This window comes from Coloeus monedula, assembly GCF_965178545.1.
Source record: "Coloeus monedula genome assembly, chromosome: 10".
In the NCBI taxonomy this organism is placed as follows: domain Eukaryota; kingdom Metazoa; phylum Chordata; class Aves; order Passeriformes; family Corvidae; genus Coloeus; species Coloeus monedula.
In genome coordinates this window covers 3,262,976-3,281,498 of record NC_138790.1, presented here as the reverse complement: position 1 = coordinate 3,281,498, position 18,523 = coordinate 3,262,976, and the positions used below count along the sequence as shown (strand labels likewise).

The window sequence follows — 18,523 nt, the reverse complement described above, 5'->3', positions numbered from 1 at the left end:
TCCCGCCAGCCTCCCCTTCCCCGCCGCCGCCACACGCGGTGCCCCGCGCTCCGGGCCGTCGGCCCGAGGCAGCGCGGCCGACCTGCTCCGGGGGCGGAAGGCTGCAGGTAGAAGGCCCTTCCGCAGGACGATAGTTATCCTCCGAAGGATTTGTAGGCGGAACGACGAGGCCGAAAGCAGCGCGTAACGCGTCCGGCCCGAGGCGCTGGTGGAGGGGGAGCAGGTCCCGGCCTCCTCGGCCCCCTCCTGCAAAGAACTACAACTCCCAGGAGGCCGCGGGGCACAGCCGGCGCGCGTGCGGGCGGGGGGGGCAGCGGGCGGGGCAATGCCCCTCCCCCTGGGCGCGCCACCTGCGGGCGATTGGCTGCGGCGCGGCGGCAGCGCTGGGCTCTGATTGGCTGCGGCGCGGCGGCAGCGCTGGGCTCTGATTGGCTGCGGCGGCGGCGGAGGCAGTTTCCGGAAGGGGCGGTGGGAGGAGGAGCGATATGGCGGCGGAGAGCGGAGCGGGGCCGCAGGAGATGATGGAGGGTGAGAGCCCGCCGGGGCTGCTGCCCAAGCTGCGGGGGTCGGGGCGGCGCGGCGGGGCCGGCTGCTCGAGCACCGCCGCCGCCGGGCGGTGCGGCTGCCAGCTGTGCGCCGGGGGGGGGGGGGGCTCGTGGGCCGTCCGCGGTCGTGCAGCCCCCGTGTGTCCAGCCCCAGGGCCACTGCCCAGAGGGCCATGCCCTGTCGTGTGTGTTATCGCGGCATGGCGTGATGTCCCGGGGCTCCATGCGCTAGAGGGAGAAGGAGTGGGGTTGTGGAGATGGCCGTGACGTAAAAAGTAAAGATAATAAGAAAGAAACCTTCTGGATGGCGCTGGTTTTCCTTAGTCCCCTGGTGAAACGAGAGCAAATACTGAGGGGGGGCTAGCGTGGAGCTTTTTTTTGGTCCAGGCCCAGGGTGGCCACCGGAGCTGTGGCTCGGTAAACGTGAAGGGATCTGGCAGGTTGTTCTGGGGAGCCGGTTGCTTTATTCTGCGAGGATTTTTTTTATTGATGCCTTCACTTCTTCGTGTCATTGGTACTATTGTACATGATACTGGGGGTTTTTTCCCTAAAAGCTCTTAAAATGTAATAGTTCTAACTCCATCTCCGTAATCTTTGGAATTGCACTTCATTGATCTAAGAAATTTCCTTTTTCCTCCAGTCTTCTTCCCAGATTGTTGGTTTTAGGAAGATGTGATGGGAGGAAAAAGTGCATCCAAAATCAAAGTAGAAACAAGGGGTAAGAGGCCTTTTATTTAAGACTAAACCTTTCATTTAGTTAACTTAGGATTTCTACTAACTGCGTAGTCGTTTATGTGACTCCTGGTTATTATATCTGCTTGCTACTCCTCCCCTCTGCCCCGCTGCTGGAAATAGCCTAATTCTGCTGTTCTGTGTCTTGTGCAGTTGATAAGCGGATCGAGTCGGAGGAGTCGGGAGACGAGGAGGGGAGGAAGCAGGCGGTTCGCTTGGTGACAGAGCTCAGCCAGCAGAGCCTGAGGGATGAGCAGAACGGCGAGAACTCCGCAGGTACCGTGTCAGCCTCAACCACCACCTCCAGGAGTCCCTCGTGTGCACAGCCTGCGTCAGTTCCTTGTGCTCCTTGTGGCTGCATGCTAGTTATCCACGGGAATCTGCCCCGCAGCAATCTTCTTGAAGTTTCAATAAATTGTGGTGGTATTGCTGGAATAAAGTTGGCTGCTTTTTATGGAACCACTGATATTAGACCTTTGATTTTTTTTTTTTTTTTTTTTTTTTTTTTTTTTTTTTCTTATTTGTTTACCCGTCCATGTTTCCATTTGGAATATTTAATGTCAAAATGCAAACCATCTTTATTCGTATTTTTCTTTTAGGGAAATTTAGAAACTTTATGTGGAAAGATGCTGGAAATTTTCGTTAGAAGTAATCACGAGGAGCTTTTCATAATTCTACCTTAGTTTATGTAGCTTTTTGCCTAAAGAATTGCCAGGTTCCTTTGGAAAGCAACAAAAACTATTTCTAGATGGATTGAAGGAATCTGTCCATTTTATTTTTTTTAATTTAAACCTTCTAAGACATATCAAAATTATATCTTTGAATCCTCTCGGCTTTAAACTTTTCCTACTGATCTTACTGTTTGTATTAGGACATGGGGTAGAAGTACTGACAGACTTTTTTAAGCCTGTGAATATTTGATGGAAGGGCTTTCAGTGGCTTGCATGGAACTTGTCAGAGCAGATCCATTTCTGCAGACCCTGTGTGGTGATTTGACCCGAGCTTTTGGTGCAATCTAAAGTGTAACATCATTCTTCTGACAGAGATGTCCATGTGACTGTTATTGGTCTGGTACTGGAAGGGAAAGAATGAAACAAATTTTAGTTCTTTTTGTTGATGCATCTGTGGTGGATCCCTCCTCATCTTAACCTTGCCCATTGGGATTTGCTAAAGTATTTTTCAAACTAGTAAATTGTTACTAGAATTTCAAATCTCATCACTAAATGCGATCTATATAGGTCTAATTTGTTGCTGATAATTGAAACTCCCTAAATATTCATAAAGAAATGCTCTTCCATAGGCAGGTCATGGCTGTGCATCCGAAGCACTATATAATTGATAAAACCATGCAGATCAGACAGAGCTTTCCTTTGCATGCCTGGAATCCTGAGTGTTTGCTCAGCTGGCGTGATCTAGCTGTGTGTTGGAGGTTATATTTTGCACATTGTTCCCCTGGGAATTCTATGAAAGGAAGTACAGAAGTGCTGTACTTTTACTCAAGTGGGAGCAAGAAAAACGCATTCAGATTCATTTGCTGAATTACATTTGTGTACTGCTTAATATAATGACTGTATTGTTACTTTTTCCAAACTGTAAGCATTCAGAAAACTAGGGCAGGAACCAAGCAGAGGAATAATTTTCGAACGTTTGAGATAGCTTCCGCAGCCAGCTTTGAGTTTCTCAGCTGAAAGGAAAATGTAGAGTTTTCCACATAAGATCTTAAGTAGAAAGAGCTTGAGCAGCTGAAATTTCCAATTCATCATTTAGCTAATTCTCTGAGGAATAGAGCCTCTGGTTAGAAAGCTTATAACTGAGCTATTTATAATATTCTTCATGCATATGCACTTAAAAAGTGTAGTTAGGCTTTTTGTTGATTGAAATGCTTGTGGTACTGGGAACTTACGTAACTCGGTAATGACTGTTCCTGCTGTGGAATTTGGGTTTTCTGAATGGTGGAATTTTTTTTTTTCTACCTCTGCAAAGGCATGTGGCTTGCAAGGCATAGGTTACACAAAAATTCAATTATGAAACTTCACTGCCATGGTGATGGTTTTTTCCCCTTGGGAAACATGCAGCGTTGAGAAGTGTGGAGTAAAGCAATTTGTAAGGGAAATTGCAGTCCTGGCTGTAAAGTGCTGGTAGGAGGGTCAGTTTAGAGTTTTTATATCCAGTCAGTTCATAAATAAAATTATATATAAATGCCTATAAATTTACTAGAACCATTTCTCTCTTATTTTTCTTTTCTTTTTCTGTTCTTTGAGAAAAAATATATTTTAACATTTTCATATTGATACTGATTTACAGCTGATAGCAGATACACATCTCACTCAGGCTTCTATGTGCTTTATACACAGCACATAGACTTCATGACAGTTGGCTTTATTACACAACAGCAGTGCTTGTGTGCTCAGTTTTAAATTTCTTTTATTTTAGTGAATTCGATATGTATCCTGTGGGATTTGGTTTTGCACTGTTGGATTTGAGTGCTGTTATCCACGCTGGCTATCATGAGTGGTCTTTCAAAGCCATGTGTCAGAATTAAGAGGAGCTACCCTTTGACAGGCCCCAGAACAGAGTATTTAACACATTACCTGAATCAAATGTTTATAAATTCAAATAATCAACCTTGCTAGCCAAACAAAGAATTTTTTTTACTTGAATGGGTTTTTTTATTGAAGATTTTTTTTTTACTAAGTGTATGATTGGCTTTTCTGTTGGACAACTTTAAAATCTCAAAGAACTTGAAACTCAAAAAGTTCCTTTACTGTGAACACTAAATTACTGCCAGTATGACTCAATGCAAGGGGCATAATGTGGATTTTTTTCATGTGATGTCTCAAATAACTGTTGTTCCAAACTTGGGCACTGTTCCTGTGGGCTATAAATTCAGCAAGACTGCTTGTTTGGCTTGGAGCACTTCCCACTGACAGTCTTTGCACCCAAGAAACAGGTCAAAGAGGTGCAGCCTTGATAGCAGCAGGGTAGGGCATCCCACTCCCTTGCTGAAGAGCATAGCTCCTGGTCTGGAACTAAAATAAGAAAATGCAAGCATTGCCCACTGCTAATTGCTGACAGGCACGTGTATGTGTGTCAGTTTTGCTGGCATTTCTGTTTTCCCAAGCCTACAAGCTCATTTTGCATTCCTGAAATATAATTTGTTTCCTGCTAATTTGTGCTGTTTAAAAAAAAAAAAAATTGAAATAGGAGATTGCTGTTTCAGTCTTAATTTCTGTGAATCAGTTTAGCGAGTCTCTTTCCTGTTTAAATGCCCAGGCAAGAGCAACAGCCCAAATGCAGGAAAGTCAGTGATGATTTGTGGACCACCAAACCCTTGGAGTTGGATGGTAGCATTAAAAATGGTGATGCTGGTACTGTTTGTGCCTGTGCTACTGCTTACAAGGCCAAGCATTAGTAGGAGAAGCACTCATTAAATAGGAATACTTGGCATTTTACAGGGATGTTGTAACCTTGCTGGGCTGTGGAAATAGTCACTGCTGCTGGGTTAAGGGAATGAGCTTGCATACATGCAGGAGTTAGTGCAAAGCCTTTGGGATGTGACTGTAATTAAAGTTGCTTGGATTTTTGGTAGTACATACAGAAGCTCTGCACATGAAGTAAAAAAAGCTTGCATGTTGTACGTCAATTTTGCAAAGCTGAATTAGACTTTGTTTTCTTTCAGAAATTGATGCAACCAGCACACCATCTCCAACAAACGGGAATTGGCATGAATTATTCAGCATGAATTCTCCAGTAAATTTCCCTCCCTCATGTACTGTGGTAGAAGCACAGCAAATGCTGGGGTGTCTTCCAGAGCTATAAAAGCATTTCCCAAGAAAATTCATGCAGTGGGATAAGCAGTGTTGTCTGGCATAGCAGGGAGTTCAGCCAAACGAAGGAAGGGAGATCCATGCAGAAGTGTTCACATAAGGTGGCAGTGCTGATAAAAAAAAGCCTGAAGGCTGGGATTGTTGAGATGCTTGGTCATCCCTGGTCATCTCACTAGACAGTTAAGATTCCTTCTTGGCAGGGTTTTATTATGTTGTCAGAGGAGCACAGACACTTTGGATGATGTGTCTTCAGAGGGATGATGGCCCTAGGTGTGAAGGAAAGGCATCCCACCCAGTCTTGAGCCAACAGTTTTCAGCAACCACACAGGCAGGTCAGGCAAGGTGCTGGTCTGTGTGTCTTTTGCATCTGAGCATGAAATTCTGCTTTAAGAAAGTTTTTTTTTCCGTAACTGGCTGTCACATTGAAAACCAAGTAGGTGAAGTGTGGTTTTAATGAAGCAGAATGTCTGAACTGTGCATCTCATGTGTTTCTTCTCCTGAGGAGCATTTGCTCTCTTGGTCTCCCTGGATGCCAGCTGTTACCCTGCCTTTAGCTACGTGGTACAGAAGTTCATAATGGATTTGCTTCTCCTGCAGGAGAAGCGGAGACACCAGTGGACATGGAGACTATTAGCCTGGACCCAGAAGCTGAGGTAAAGGCAGATTTTTGTCCTTACGGGCTTTATACGGCAGGAAGCAAAGGTAGGCAAAGGCAAGTATTGAAACCTGGTTAAAAGAGCTAATTCTTCTGAAGGTGCTGGCTGCTGTGATCCTCCCCAGAACTGATTCAGAGCTTTTAGACTAGGAGTAGAGGTGTTTTATTCTTGATCGCTAGCTGAAACATTTTGTTCGTACTTTAGAATTTGAAATCAAGCGTCGAGGTGCTGAAAGTGTGTCTGTGCTGCAAGAGGTATTGCTACAAGCTTCAGAGAGTATGTTCAATGAGCTGTTTGCTGCTGTGAGCCCTGTGATTTGGAACAGGCACAGTGACTTACCCAGCCCAGAGCCTTGGCATTGGCAACCTCATGAGCCCCTAAGGGGCGCAGTGTTTGAGCTGGATGGGGAAGTGCTCCGTTTCTCTTTGACTTGCAAAACTGGAGCATCTGGGGCTGAACAGCACAGATGGGAAGTGCCTCAGCTGATTCCCAGTGCAGAATTAACGTTCACAGAACCACTGGTTGTTCAAACTGTCAGTGGTTCCTGCTCATCTGAGGCCTGGAACTGGCAACTGGTGTTCCAGTTAAGCCCTAGAAAAGTAGGTAAGAGAATTTTATGCAAATCTTTATTTATGCAAGAATTTTTCCATCTCAATACATTTCTGAAGATTTCTAATTTTGGCAATGCTCCGAGACTTGGGAAAGGGCTGTTGCCTTTTCACAGGTACTGCATTTGCAGTTGACAAGCTTAGGCCATGTGCCTCACCTGTGGTGGTAAAATCATGTGCCAAACCCATTTTGCAAATGCTCTTTGAAGGGAAGTTTTAATGAGCTACGCATTTTGTAAGACTATAATTTCCTTAGAACAAAGTACCAGTTTGATCTTTAAAGACCAAATTTGTTTTGAAACAACTGCTAAATCCCTCCATTTCTCTTTAAGGATGTTGACTTGAATCATTTCCGAATTGGGAAGATTGAAGGATTTGAGGTGCTCAAGAAAGTGAAGGTAACAGTCCTAGGGAACAGAGAATGCCTCTTGGAACTAAGGGTTTTGTGGATCTAACCTATAAGAGGACAGATACAGAGCCCCTTTTTGGCTGAGATTTAGTGAGTTCACTTCCTTTTTAGCTGAAGAAGGTAGTGTTCACCTATTTGTCAAGTAGTAATAAAAATCCTGGGATTTTGAAAGTTTGTTTTGGAAATGGATGAGAGACAATGCATCGGGGCACATCCTGAGGGACATCCTGGACTAACATAGCAGACTGAACATAGAATAATGTGGATGGGAAAGGATCTCTGGAGGTGTCCAGTAAAACCCTCAAAGCAGGCCCAGTTAGAACATGTTGCTTAAGGCCTTCTCATTTAAGCTTTTGAGTATTTCCAAGGACAGAGATTATGTACCCTCTCTGGGCTGCTGTTACAGTGTCTGACTATTGTGGTTGAAAGATTTCCTTCTGTAGAATTGGAGTAAACCAAGAAAAGATTGTATTAAAAAAAAAAACCAGACCAAAAAAAACCCAACAAACCACCAACAACCAAACAAATTCCCAGTAAAACTTCATGGGGAAACCCTCACACACACACACCTCTTTATCTGGAAGCCTAAAGGCATTACATGCAATCCTTCATATCAATTTTCCTGTTTCTTTTTAAACTTTTCCTCAACAATTAGACCCTATGTCTCCGTCAGAATTTGATCAAGCGCATTGAAAACCTGGAGCAATTGCAGACCTTGCGGGAGCTGGATCTCTATGACAATCAAATTCGGAAGATTGAGAACTTGGAGTCTCTGGCAGAACTTGAGTGAGTCCAGGGGAATCACCAGGATTAGGTTGGGGGTGGTTTGCTACTCACTGTGTTACTCATGCTGCACTTATTCCAGTGTTTATCACCCAGGCCTCTCTCAGAATTTGTTTTGGTGCTCTGTGAAGGATAATAATGTCTATTCTCTATTGATATTTAACCTGTGCAGTAAACTGGTTTCATTATCCATAAGCTCCCCAGGAATAGGCAGCTGGAAATGAAACCTGTGCTGTGTAAGGCACTGAGAATGGCAGGTGGTTGCAGCTTGTGTGGGAGCTCTCAGGCCCCCTTTGCTCTTGCAGCCAGAGCTCTGTGTAACAGGTTTTTATTCCTGCAAAAATGACAAGAGATTTCAGGTAAGGTTATGATTTTTTTTTAGAGTGTTATGGAAGGAGTAAGTACCCTTCCAAGTTTCTGAGTTTCTGGCATTTGCCTGGGATCACTCTGGAGATACATTACAAAACTGTTCCCATTGGGGCGAGGACTGGCCTACTTCTCACAATCACAACTGCTTCCTGCCCAGGGGAGGCCTTGACATGGTCCTGTCCAAAGGAGATCTTGTAGGCATGTACCTTCAACAAGGTAAATGCAGATTGGCTTCCTCCCACAGTGGCAGCTCCATGGCTGGGCAAAATAATGGCTGTCTTCTGCATGTGGCAGATGTTTTGTTTTGGTTTTTTTTTTCCTAACACACTACAGAAGTACTTTGAAAGTTGTATTTGTTGTATTTTCTGCTAAAAAGACATGACATTCATGACTTTAGCTTCAAGGCCTAGCAAAGGCTTGATCTCTGCAGACAGTGAGATTCCCCACCAATTTACAAGTGCCCTTTTCAGAATCATCATCCATGCCTGGTGGACTGATGACACCTCTGGTTTGTTTTACCTCAGGATCCTGGACATCTCCTTTAATGTTCTGCGACACATTGAAGGACTAGATCGGCTTACCCAACTTAAAAAACTCTTTCTTGTCAACAACAAAATCAGCAAAATTGAGAATTTGAGCAACTTGCAGATGCTACAGATGTTAGAGTTGGGATCCAACCGAATTCGGGTAGGTTTGCTCTTTGAGATGTTAGCTGGAGAGTTTTGAGCTCTTTGGTGTGAGATTGGCATTTTCTGAAAGTGCCCTGCATTGATTTGATTTGCAGTTTTGTTGGTTTTTTACTGTTCCAGTCACTCACTGTGCTTATTGCTGTGCATGCTGGAGCCTTTCATTATGCATTAGTGTCTGGCTGCTAAATCACCGTTTGTGAACTTCTGTCTTGAATGAACTCGTGGATCCTTTGTGTGTTTCCTTTTGCAGGTGATGGTTGCTTCCTGCTAGAGCCAAGCCTATCAAAACTAGCAATTGTTTTCTCTTACCTTTCTACAGACTGGTGCTGAGGCAATGAAACCTACTGAATGCAAAATGAGTTTGATTTGCAGGTGTAATTGGCAGCCACCTATGGCAGTCAGTCTTGTTTAGGAAAAAGATTTTCTTGAGGCTTTGCTCTGAAATGGCTTTAAAAACTAAAACTTGGTACTGTACTGCTGATTGCTTTTGGGTTTTATTGTGCAGTTTGGGACTTTTTTCCATTTAAAATCTGTGCCACTTACAGGAGAGCAGTTCTGAGTAGTCTCTCCTGTCCCTAAGGTGTGATTCTCTGTATTTGCTCAGTTCATAAGAGAACTGCTCAGACAGATGACACAAAACATGCAAAATAACCTTTTTTTTTTCTTTAAGCTTTTTAAATTACATGCTCTTTAGAAAATACTCATTAAAGATGAGGGCATTTCAATCAATCTGGTGTAAGTTGGTGCTGCCCATTTATAGTCTCTGAGAAATTACTAGTTATGCTGAAAGAAGAGTTTAGGAAAAGATCTGTCCTTTTTATTTCAGGACTTGTGGAAGAACACTTGTCTTTGTAGAAAAGAAGGAAACTTCAGCTGTTAAAAACAGCCCTCTAAGGCAGAAATGTGTGCTGCTTTTTTTGAAGAGGAAAAATTTTGGTTTTCTCCTAAAGCTAAAGTGGACTGAATTGTTTTCCAGGAATTTCTGCTTTGGAAATGAAATTATTTGAGGGAATAAATCTAGAGTTTGAGAACATAAGCCAGGCCAGATGAGGGATTAGGAACCTTAGAGTTCACACAGGATGGGGGAACAGGAGTTATGGAGAGAAGCACTTGGCTTTTTTCAGAAGCAGGACAGGCTCAGCACACTGATCCTTACATTACAAAAGCTGTGTTAAGCAAAGCTGTACTGTATTCTGTATCTAAGCATCATTATCTTCTGGAAAAAAAAGAGATCCAGCTAGATTTCTGAGCTGATACTTGGGCAGTACATGGTCAATAATGTTATCAAGCCAAGGAATATCTTTTTAACAATGAGGTTAGATTTATTTTGTGTGTATTTTCTCAGTGTTGAGCCTGAGCGTATTAACAGAACAAACAAAAAAACCCTGGAATTGTCACTGTGTGGGTAACACAAGCTTCTTAAATTGCTTTATTTTGAATGATTTTTTTTCTGTTTGTCTGTTAATTCTGTTCTGACTTCTTCAAACAGCAGTGCTCCATGCTTCTAGTTGCTCTGCTGGAGTGAGTAACCTGTGACTTGGCTTGGCACAAAGAAATCTCATGCTGTCTGGGGGCACCTAGAACTCCTGTGCTAGCTTTTTCTTGGAGTTGGGTGGCTTGGCTGTGTGCTTTACAGGTGGGCATATCCTTAACTCTCTAGGGTACAAGCCTGTGGACTCCTCAGGCAGTGTTCTTGGCTCTGAGGTGCCTGTTTGACTGCTTCCCTGTGCATGGAAGCTGCTGCAGTAGGGCTGTTCTTGCCTACTCTGCTGCACACTCAAACCTCTCAGAGTACCCTTATCTTGGAATCCCCCATGACTTAGCACTTTCTGTTCTGTTTCTTCTAAATGAATGGTGGGGAGCAGAACTTTGTGCTTGAGCTGACATATTTAATGTTTTTTTTCCTGAAGTTGGACTGAGGCAACTAAAATGTAAGCACTTCTTTGCTTGTTCCTTAAGTTTTTGTTCCCTCATGTCCATCTGTTCCGTTCCTCTCCCTGTCCTGAGTCATCAGTATTTCCTCCTCAGGGCTGGAGAAGCTGCCAATGAGCAACCAATCTATTCTTTTTCTTGCAAGGTCAAAACAGGGCTAAGTCCATAGGCTAGAAGGGGGGTGAATGCAAATTTGAGTTGATTAACACTGTATGTTCAGTCTTTTGGCAGTTGTGGGATAGAGGCTGAAAAGCTTCTTACCTTTCCTGAGTGTCCATCTTCTTCTTCCTCCTCATGTTATTACTTGCACAGGTAAACACACACACACAGAGTAATCCAAGTGGTGCTAGGACTCAGCAGCCTGGCTCACCAGCACTACTGCTTTGAAACTTTGGCAGGCAAGAAGCACGTGGAAAAGAAAAGCTGAGATGTCACAACCCACCTGAGCACAGACACACAGCTCTGGGTGTGCCTGTGTCCATATTATTGTTTTACTTTGAGCTGAAGTCTGGTTGTAAAATCCTTGTGGCTTTTAACAGCATCTTGGGTTTTTAATTCAGAGCCTTTTCCCTGCAAAATAAAAGTGTTTCCTTTTGTTTGCAGGAGGCTTTTGTAATCCTACCCTTTTCCCTTTTTTTTCATTTTTTGTTCATGCTTTCTCCCTTCCTTTGTAATATCCTTGATGCTTCACAGACATCCTTATTTTCTCTTACTGAAGGCTCAGCTCAGACTAAACTGGTACAGTGTCTGTATTCTCCCAGCTGCATGTGTATTTAAAAAGTGCATATCACTCAGACTGGTGTGGGTGTGTTCTGCCAGACTCGTGACTGTATGGCCAGTACTTAAATCTATTAACACATCCACCTGTGAGACAGTTAGCTTTGCTTATGGCAGAGAAGCTGAACAACCTGCCTCTGTGTTATGCAGTCACTGATGTGCAGGATTAAATTTACAAATTGTGCTTTTTCTTCCCAGATTCTCTTTCCATTCACAAGTGACAGATTTTTCTTGCTTCACTAACAAGTGTCTTCTACCCAGGATATACCACATGGTTATAATGTGGCTACAAAATGACAGCCACAGCTGCCTGGTGCAGTTTTGCATCACTGCAATAACGCTGTCTCCTCTGGTCATTTCACAGGCAATTGAAAACATTGACACCTTGGCCAATCTTGACAGTCTGTTCCTTGGAAAGAATAAAATCACCAAGCTCCAGAACTTGGATGCACTGACAAACCTGACTGTGCTCAGTATACAGGTATTGGTTGTGTTCTGAAAAGCCTCGGTGACATGAACCACCCTGTGATTTAGGAGCAGCTCTTCTGAATCACCAGAATGGTTTGGGTTGGAAGGAACCTTAAGGCTCATCCCATCCCAGCCCCTGCCATGGGCAGGGACACCTCCCACTACACCAGGCTTCTCCAAGCCCTGTCCAACCTTGCCTTGAACACTTCCAGGGATGGGGCAGCCACAGCTGCTCTGGGCAACCTGTGCCAGGGCCTCCCCACCCTCACAGGGAAGAATTTCTTCCTAACATCTGATTTAAACCTGCCTTCCTTCAGCTTAACGCCATTCCCCCTTGTCCTACCACTACATACCCTTGTGAAAAATTCCTCTTCAGCCTTCTCATAAGCCCCCATTAGCAGGTCAGCAGTGTTAGGGTCAAACTCCTGTGCTGGAAGGAAATGTGATCTTCTTTGTGTTGGTTTTTTTTCATCCTTTCATGCTACTTGAGATTGACAGACACTGATAAAATTATAAAACAAATACTTGATTTTCATGGAAGAAAGAACAGGAAATGGATGTTATTCCCCATTTCCTTCCTGAAACACTGTTTCCTAATGTATTACAATAACATGGAAAGTGTTACGCCAGGGAGTCCCTACAATGACAGTGGCTCAGTGTCACTGCCTTCTTACTGAAGAGGCAAGAAATGTGAACAAGCCTGTGCTAAATGCAGTCTGTCCTTAATGAGCTTTTGAAAAGCTTCTTCCTTTTTAAAAGGTGGAATAAAAATTACTCAGCTGATTTCTTTCACCAAGTCTCCTTCTTATCCATATGACAATGCTTGTGCATGCTAGTATCTCTTAAAGCTGTTGGCAGGACACACTGACTACATGCTGTGGTACCTGTATGCACCATTATTCCATAGGACATAAAGAATTAGCTACAGCAGGGTGCAGTGGAATTAAGGTGCTGTAACTTCCCCTCTGACCTTCCCATTTATAAAGACCTACAGAATGAATGCTGTTCTTGCACAGGCCTGTTGTTCGTAAAGACACCAAGCAGAAAACTTTCAGGCTGCAACTTCTGATGGGAAGGTCAGAGTCTGATTCTTCCTGGAGACTGGGACTCCCATGGAACTTCCTCATGCATCAGTGGTGCAGAGATCAAACAGCTGAGTTCACAAGATCAGTGTGGGCCCAAGCAGACTATTTCCCCTTCCCAGCCATTCTTTAGAGAAATGGATTTCCCCCAGTGAGTCCCCTGGGTTTGAGTTTGTTTGGAGTGGTGCTAAACAGCCTGCTACACTTCCAGAATAACCGTCTGACCAAGATTGAAGGGCTGCAGAGCTTGGTGAATTTGCGGGAGTTGTACATCAGCCACAACGGCATCGAAGTCATCGAGGGACTGGAGAACAATGTGAGCAGGCTTTTGCTGACTCTGCTACACAATTGCTGCCCTAAGCTGCTTGTGCTGGTGGTTTTTCTAGAGGTTTTTGTTCCTCGGTTTCCCCAGTTACATGTGGGTTCCTGAGTCTCTTGAGAGATGTTAAAATATCTCGTGTGAGTAAAGCTCCTCCAGATATTCTGGAGTAGAATTATTTTCATGACGTGGGGAAGGGAAGCCCAAGATGTGGCTGAAGCAGTAGCCTGGCTGATGTTCAGCCAGGGGAAGACACAGCTGGCTGGCTGCTGCAGCCTTTCAGATAACCAGGAGTGCTTTTCTATAGGAAAAAACTGGAGCTGGGAGTGAGAGAGGCCAGCCATGGCATGCAGCTTGCCTTCCTGTCAGTGTACATGTCCAGCTTTCTGGATGGGATGAATTTCGTGGAAGCCTGTATCATTTTCATTCTCACTCAGCAAAAGTTTTAGAAAAGCTGTTGAGTTTCCTGCTGCTAAGAGTTTGTTCCACTCTGCTGCTCAAGGGGACACTTGGGATCTGATTTTTAATCCTCCTCTTAGTGTACTTTGAGGAAAGCTCACTTTTTAGGAGCCCTTGGCTGGCAGTTGCCATCCAGCAGGTAACTGCCTTCATTTTTGTCACACGGCTTCTGTGGGGGTCAGTAGCCCACCTGAATTGAAAACAATCTTCCTTGTTGGATATAGGCAGTAAGAGTTGAGCTGAATGTGAGCAGCTGGCAATAATGTGTCTGCTCCTGACAGTTTCCAACTCTGGGCCTGAAAAAAGTGGCACAGGGAAGATGAAAGGAAATCTGATCTATATTTTTGTGTTTGCTTTGTCTAGAACAAACTCACAATGCTGGACATTGCATCCAACAGAATTAAGAAGATTGAGAATATCAGCCACCTAACAGAGCTGCAGGAGTTCTGGGTAAGCACAGGCCAGAGCTGTTCCCCAAAATGTCTGTCCAACAGTGAGGGAAACCCTTCTGATGGGCAGCATGTACACCTGTGGGCCTTGGAGTGAGCTCCTCTAGTTCTGGTGATCAGCTTTAAGAGCTTGACAGTCTGCATGGATAGAGTGTGTGGTGGTTTTCCCTAGGGAAAGGGCAAAGCTTAAAAATGTCTTTGCTGTGCAGTAAGAAGCCTGTGTCTGCCTAGGAAATGGGCCCTGCCTTCACACTCAGGTTGGTTATGAAACAGCCCCACATGTCCTATTTCTACAACCCCTCTTTCTGTAAGTGAGCATGACAAAGTAACAGGGGAAGCACAGAGCTTGTGCAGAGCAGAGTTGGTATGTTTATGGTGTTACAAATGTGAAGAAAACGAAGCCATCTTCTGGTTCCATTCCTATGAGGAGGATAACAGCTTAGGGTTGCTTCTGTTTCTGAATTGCTGAGCTCTTTGGCTTTCCTAAGTCAGGTCAGGAAATTCACAGAGATAACCCTGTCCTGAAGCATCAGCACCATGCCGTGTTTGGGAGCTGTGTACACATCTGCTCACCTGAAAAAATAGAGGAGCAGCAGCAGATGTTGATGAGCTGGTATGTGCTGCAGCTCTTGGAGAGTTTCTGCATTCAAGGCTGAGAAAAAGAGTTGTGCTGTATAATGTCTGTCATTTGGATTTAAACTCTTGGGAAGATGCTGAGAGAAAAGGAGTGGAAAGCAGCTTCAAATGAAACCCAGCTGGAGTCTGGAGTCCAGGCTCCTTAGATTGTTTTCCTCATCTTGCAGTGTGGCTTAGGAGACAGCTGGTGGTGTTACCTGTCCATGCCTGTCTGTAAGGAACCCTTCAAGGAGCAGGACTGAGAAGCCTGTTTAACATGACACCTTTTGGGCAGTAGAAGTGAGGCAGTGCAGTGTGGCTGCTGTGGGGCCTGTCCTGATCCTGGGCAATTTCTTCCTGTCTTCCTCTTTGCTGTTGCTCTGCTTACAGGAGGTGTCTGCACTGGTTGCACTTGTACTGAAGGGACAGGCCAGATCTGAACTTGGCTGGATTCCTTTGCAAAAACACCAGTGTGGTTAGAGTCCTTTGTCAGAGCAGAACACTGGCCAAAATCTGTTTGCTGAGCACAGAAAATGCCCTCCTATATTTGTTCAACACTATGTTTAAAAAAACTCACTTGTTTGAAAAGGAGCAGGGCAGAATTTTCAGTGGAAACCAGTGTTGTATCTCCCAGTTTATGGGTTTTTTTCACTGACTGCACAGTTGAAGCCACATAAAAATGTCCTTTAACTCCTTAAGTAAACAGAATTCAAAATCCTAGACACTGTGATAGTCTTCTAGCAGTTTCCCAGTGGAGGGACTGAGACATCTGAAGGTTGAGAGGCTTGCTAAAGTAACATTGTGATGAGCTGTAGGCAGAATGAGACAATCCAATGAGGTTTTCTGTATTTTATTTGAAGGTGGCATTGCTACAGTGACTGTCTCAGGGTTGCCTTGCAGCTTTGCTTCCTTGTTGGACAGCTGAAGCACTTATTCTTTTGTGTGGAATTGCTGAGCCAACAATGAGGCAGGAGAAGAACCCAAATCAGAGAGCTTGGCATTTCCTCTGGAACGTAGAAGGGAAATTTATGTAGAGGAGAGAGGAAAATGTTGCTTTTCTTGTCGGTTTGGGACTTTTTTTAATGTTTCCTGGGAAGTCATAAAAGCAAAGATGAATGTCACAGTGGAAATAAATTACGATATAAAGATTTCCAGCGCATAAATGCACAGTGGAGTGGGAGATGGTGTAGAGACTGGCCTGCTGCCTTGCAGGGTCTTTCCTAGCCTGGTGGTTAGACTGGACCTGCTGTCTGAAGGGTGGAGCATCTGACCAGCAGCCAGGGCAGCGTGGGGGAGCTGGGTTTAGTACGGAGGCCTGGGATGTGAGACAGGAAAGCTCATCTCAGAGGTTCCAGGGGCAGAAGGATCTTGTAGACAAGGTGTTCATGAGCGTGAAGCCTGTGCAGCCCTGGTAGCAGTGATGCAGCACCATGACTGCTTTCCTGCCAGCCACGCCTGGCTTGAGGCTGCCTGTGGGTGTGACCATGCCTGTGTGTGCTCTGCAGATGAATGACAACCTCGTTGAGAGCTGGAGCGACCTGGATGAGCTGAAAGGAGCCAAGAATTTGGAGACTGTATACCTGGAGCGAAACCCCTTGCAGAAGGACCCCCAGTACCGGCGCAAAATCATGCTGGCCCTCCCCACTGTCCGGCAGATCGATGCCACATTCGTTCGATTCTGAGCCTCTTGCTGCCCTCTCTCTCCTGCCCTCCTTCAAGAAATGTCCCAGCGGGGTTTTTTATCCACTCACCACTCCCCAGGTCTTCAGTACACTGACACACACAGGGCAAATAGTCAATAAAAAGCACTGAAACCAGATCTCGTGTACAATGCACTCATTGTTTTTGAAATGTTGTTATTATTATTATTAAATCTTAACACAAGAGCCTTCACTGTGCCTGTGTTTTTTATTTTGTGGGGAAGTTTTACCAGAAAGTGTTTGCAGCCACTTGCTGACCGGTGTTGACTCTGTGACACATGTTCAGAATAGGAATGTCCTTGCAAATGCCACATCCAGGCTCAAGAGTGGTCTGTAAAAATGGAAAAAGATCTGATGAAGATCCCCAGCCAGGTTAGTTTCCAGGTATGAGTCAGTGCTAAACACCTGGTGGTAGGACATGGGGCTGCAGGCAGAGTAGCCTTTTTGTACTCATGTTTTTAAACACAGCTCCAAGCTCCTGAGAGCACTGGGGACAAACTGGTATTAATATATTAATGGTGGGCAAGGTAAGGGGTTGGAAGCACTTTGTTGCAGACAGTGTTTGCCATCAGAAAGTATGAATCACATCCTGCTTCCACTGAAGATGGCAGTGTGGCATTGCTGTCCCTCTGCACCTGTGTTTGATCTGGGCAGTTGAACTGTGTCTCTCCAGCAGAGAGAAAAACTCCTGGAAGCACTTGCCATCTGCTGCTGTGTTTGTCCAACAGGCATGTCATCAGTCCAGGGGAGCAAGGAAAACACAGGAGGGGTGCTTGCAAATTTGCTCTTGCTGGTAGTTTGACATGGCTTTGAATTTTAGGAAGAGGGGGATGAATTCCTTCTTCAGCTGGAGACAAGGAATATTAAGCAGGACAGTGTGGCCCTGTAAAGATTTTAGTTCCCTTTTGTGGGCCGTGTTACATTTGCTCACTGGCAGCTCTGCTGTGGGTTGTGCTGCTGCTGGAGGTGGGGTGGTGACTGGGCTTGACTGGGGAACCTGCACCCCACCATGCCACTGAACTGGGAATGGGGGGAGAGGAGCTGCTTTGAGTGCCCAAAGGTGCCACGAGCTCTCCATGGGGACTGTAAAAGCAGGATCTCAGTCACTCTGTGGCCCTTGGTGCTGTACCCCCACACTGTTCCTGGGCTGGTGGCATGTCCCTTGGCTGGCAGGCAAAACACAGCTGGGATTTTACCCAGAGCTGCAAAAACCAACACAAACTGTTTTGTTGTAGGTGTGAGGTGAACACAGTGCTTAAATCTTCCCTGGTGCCCCAAAATCCTTGTGCCTTGGCTGGGCACCAGCCCCTCCAGGGTGCAAGGGGGACCTGGTCCCCCTCACTGCCTCTCCCTGAGTCCCACTGAACCCTCTTTGCTCAGGGCCACACAGAGCTCCACCTCCAGCTCAAACAAAGGCAGGGCCTCCTCCAGGCTGCTTGGAGGAAGGTATTTCTAAATGGGGCAGATGCCTGCACACCCATCCACCGTCCTCCTCCTCCTGTCCCCAGACTCTGCCCCTCCTACACAGGGAGCCTGGCCATCAACAGGAGCAACAGGGTGGCACTTCCCACTCTCTCCCCACTGGAGGAGAAGCAGCCTTAGGATGGGAGGACCCCTCTGCCCTGCACCTGCTGGCACTCAGATCCAGCTCTGTGGGAGGAACAAGCAGGGCAAGGGCCTGGGCAGCAGGTATGAGGGTAAAAGCTGCCGGTTTGGGGCTCGTGTTGGGAGCTGCAGGAGAGGGGCAGGATGCAACAGACCCCAGTGCCTTCATCCAGCTTCTCAAACTGTGCCTGGCCTTGTGGCTGATTCCCCACCACGCTCCCTCCCCAGCTCCACCATGGGGCTCAGAGGTGCCTGTTGGGCTGTTGTGGGGGTTGGAGGATTTTGTTGCTGTCTGCCAGGGGTGAGAACCAGATGTTGCTCCAAAGGAGCGCTGCTGCATTGCTCTGGAGAGCTGGGGCTGCATTGCCTCCTCAGCAGAGATACGTGTCCACATGCTCCAGATGTCATAAGGACTTCTCTGTGTGATGGAGGGGTTTTTGTGGGGTAGATCATCCCAGAGCTTTTCAGGACACAGATATTTTTCCTTAGGGAGATTCTG

The 18,523-nt window shown here is 45.5% G+C and overlaps 1 protein-coding gene across 2 annotated transcripts; it reads left to right on the top strand.

Moving 5' to 3' along the window:
• The first annotated feature begins 455 nt into the window (after window positions 1-455).
• On the top strand, window positions 456-16,605 carry PPP1R7 (protein phosphatase 1 regulatory subunit 7). 2 transcript variants are annotated; one of them, XM_082287957.1, is made up of 11 exons: window positions 456-528; window positions 1,186-1,263; window positions 1,431-1,553; window positions 5,702-5,757; window positions 6,701-6,766; window positions 7,433-7,563; window positions 8,454-8,616; window positions 11,692-11,808; window positions 13,089-13,193; window positions 14,019-14,105; window positions 16,225-16,605. In XM_082287957.1, exons 2-11 carry the CDS (start codon window positions 1,221-1,223, stop codon window positions 16,399-16,401), a joined length of 1,068 nt encoding a protein of 355 aa, XP_082144083.1. In that variant the 5' UTR covers window positions 456-528; window positions 1,186-1,220; the 3' UTR covers window positions 16,402-16,605. The 2 variants fall into 2 exon arrangements, with proteins under 2 accessions (XP_082144083.1, XP_082144084.1); XM_082287958.1 differs by lacking the exon at window positions 1,186-1,263 and having other exon boundaries at window positions 471-528.
• The last annotated feature ends 1,918 nt before the right edge of the window (window positions 16,606-18,523 follow it).

Bases quoted from the DNA above. Each gene is read 5' to 3' on its own strand.
- PPP1R7 (XM_082287957.1), top strand. From the start codon at position 1,221: ATGGGAGGAAAAAGTGCATCCAAAATCAAAGTAGAAACAAGGG. The intron at 1,264-1,430 runs GTAAGAGGCCTT...TGTCTTGTGCAG, and splicing joins AATCAAAGTAGAAACAAGGG to TTGATAAGCGGATCGAGTCG. The intron at 11,809-13,088 runs GTATTGGTTGTG...CTACACTTCCAG, and splicing joins TGACTGTGCTCAGTATACAG to AATAACCGTCTGACCAAGAT.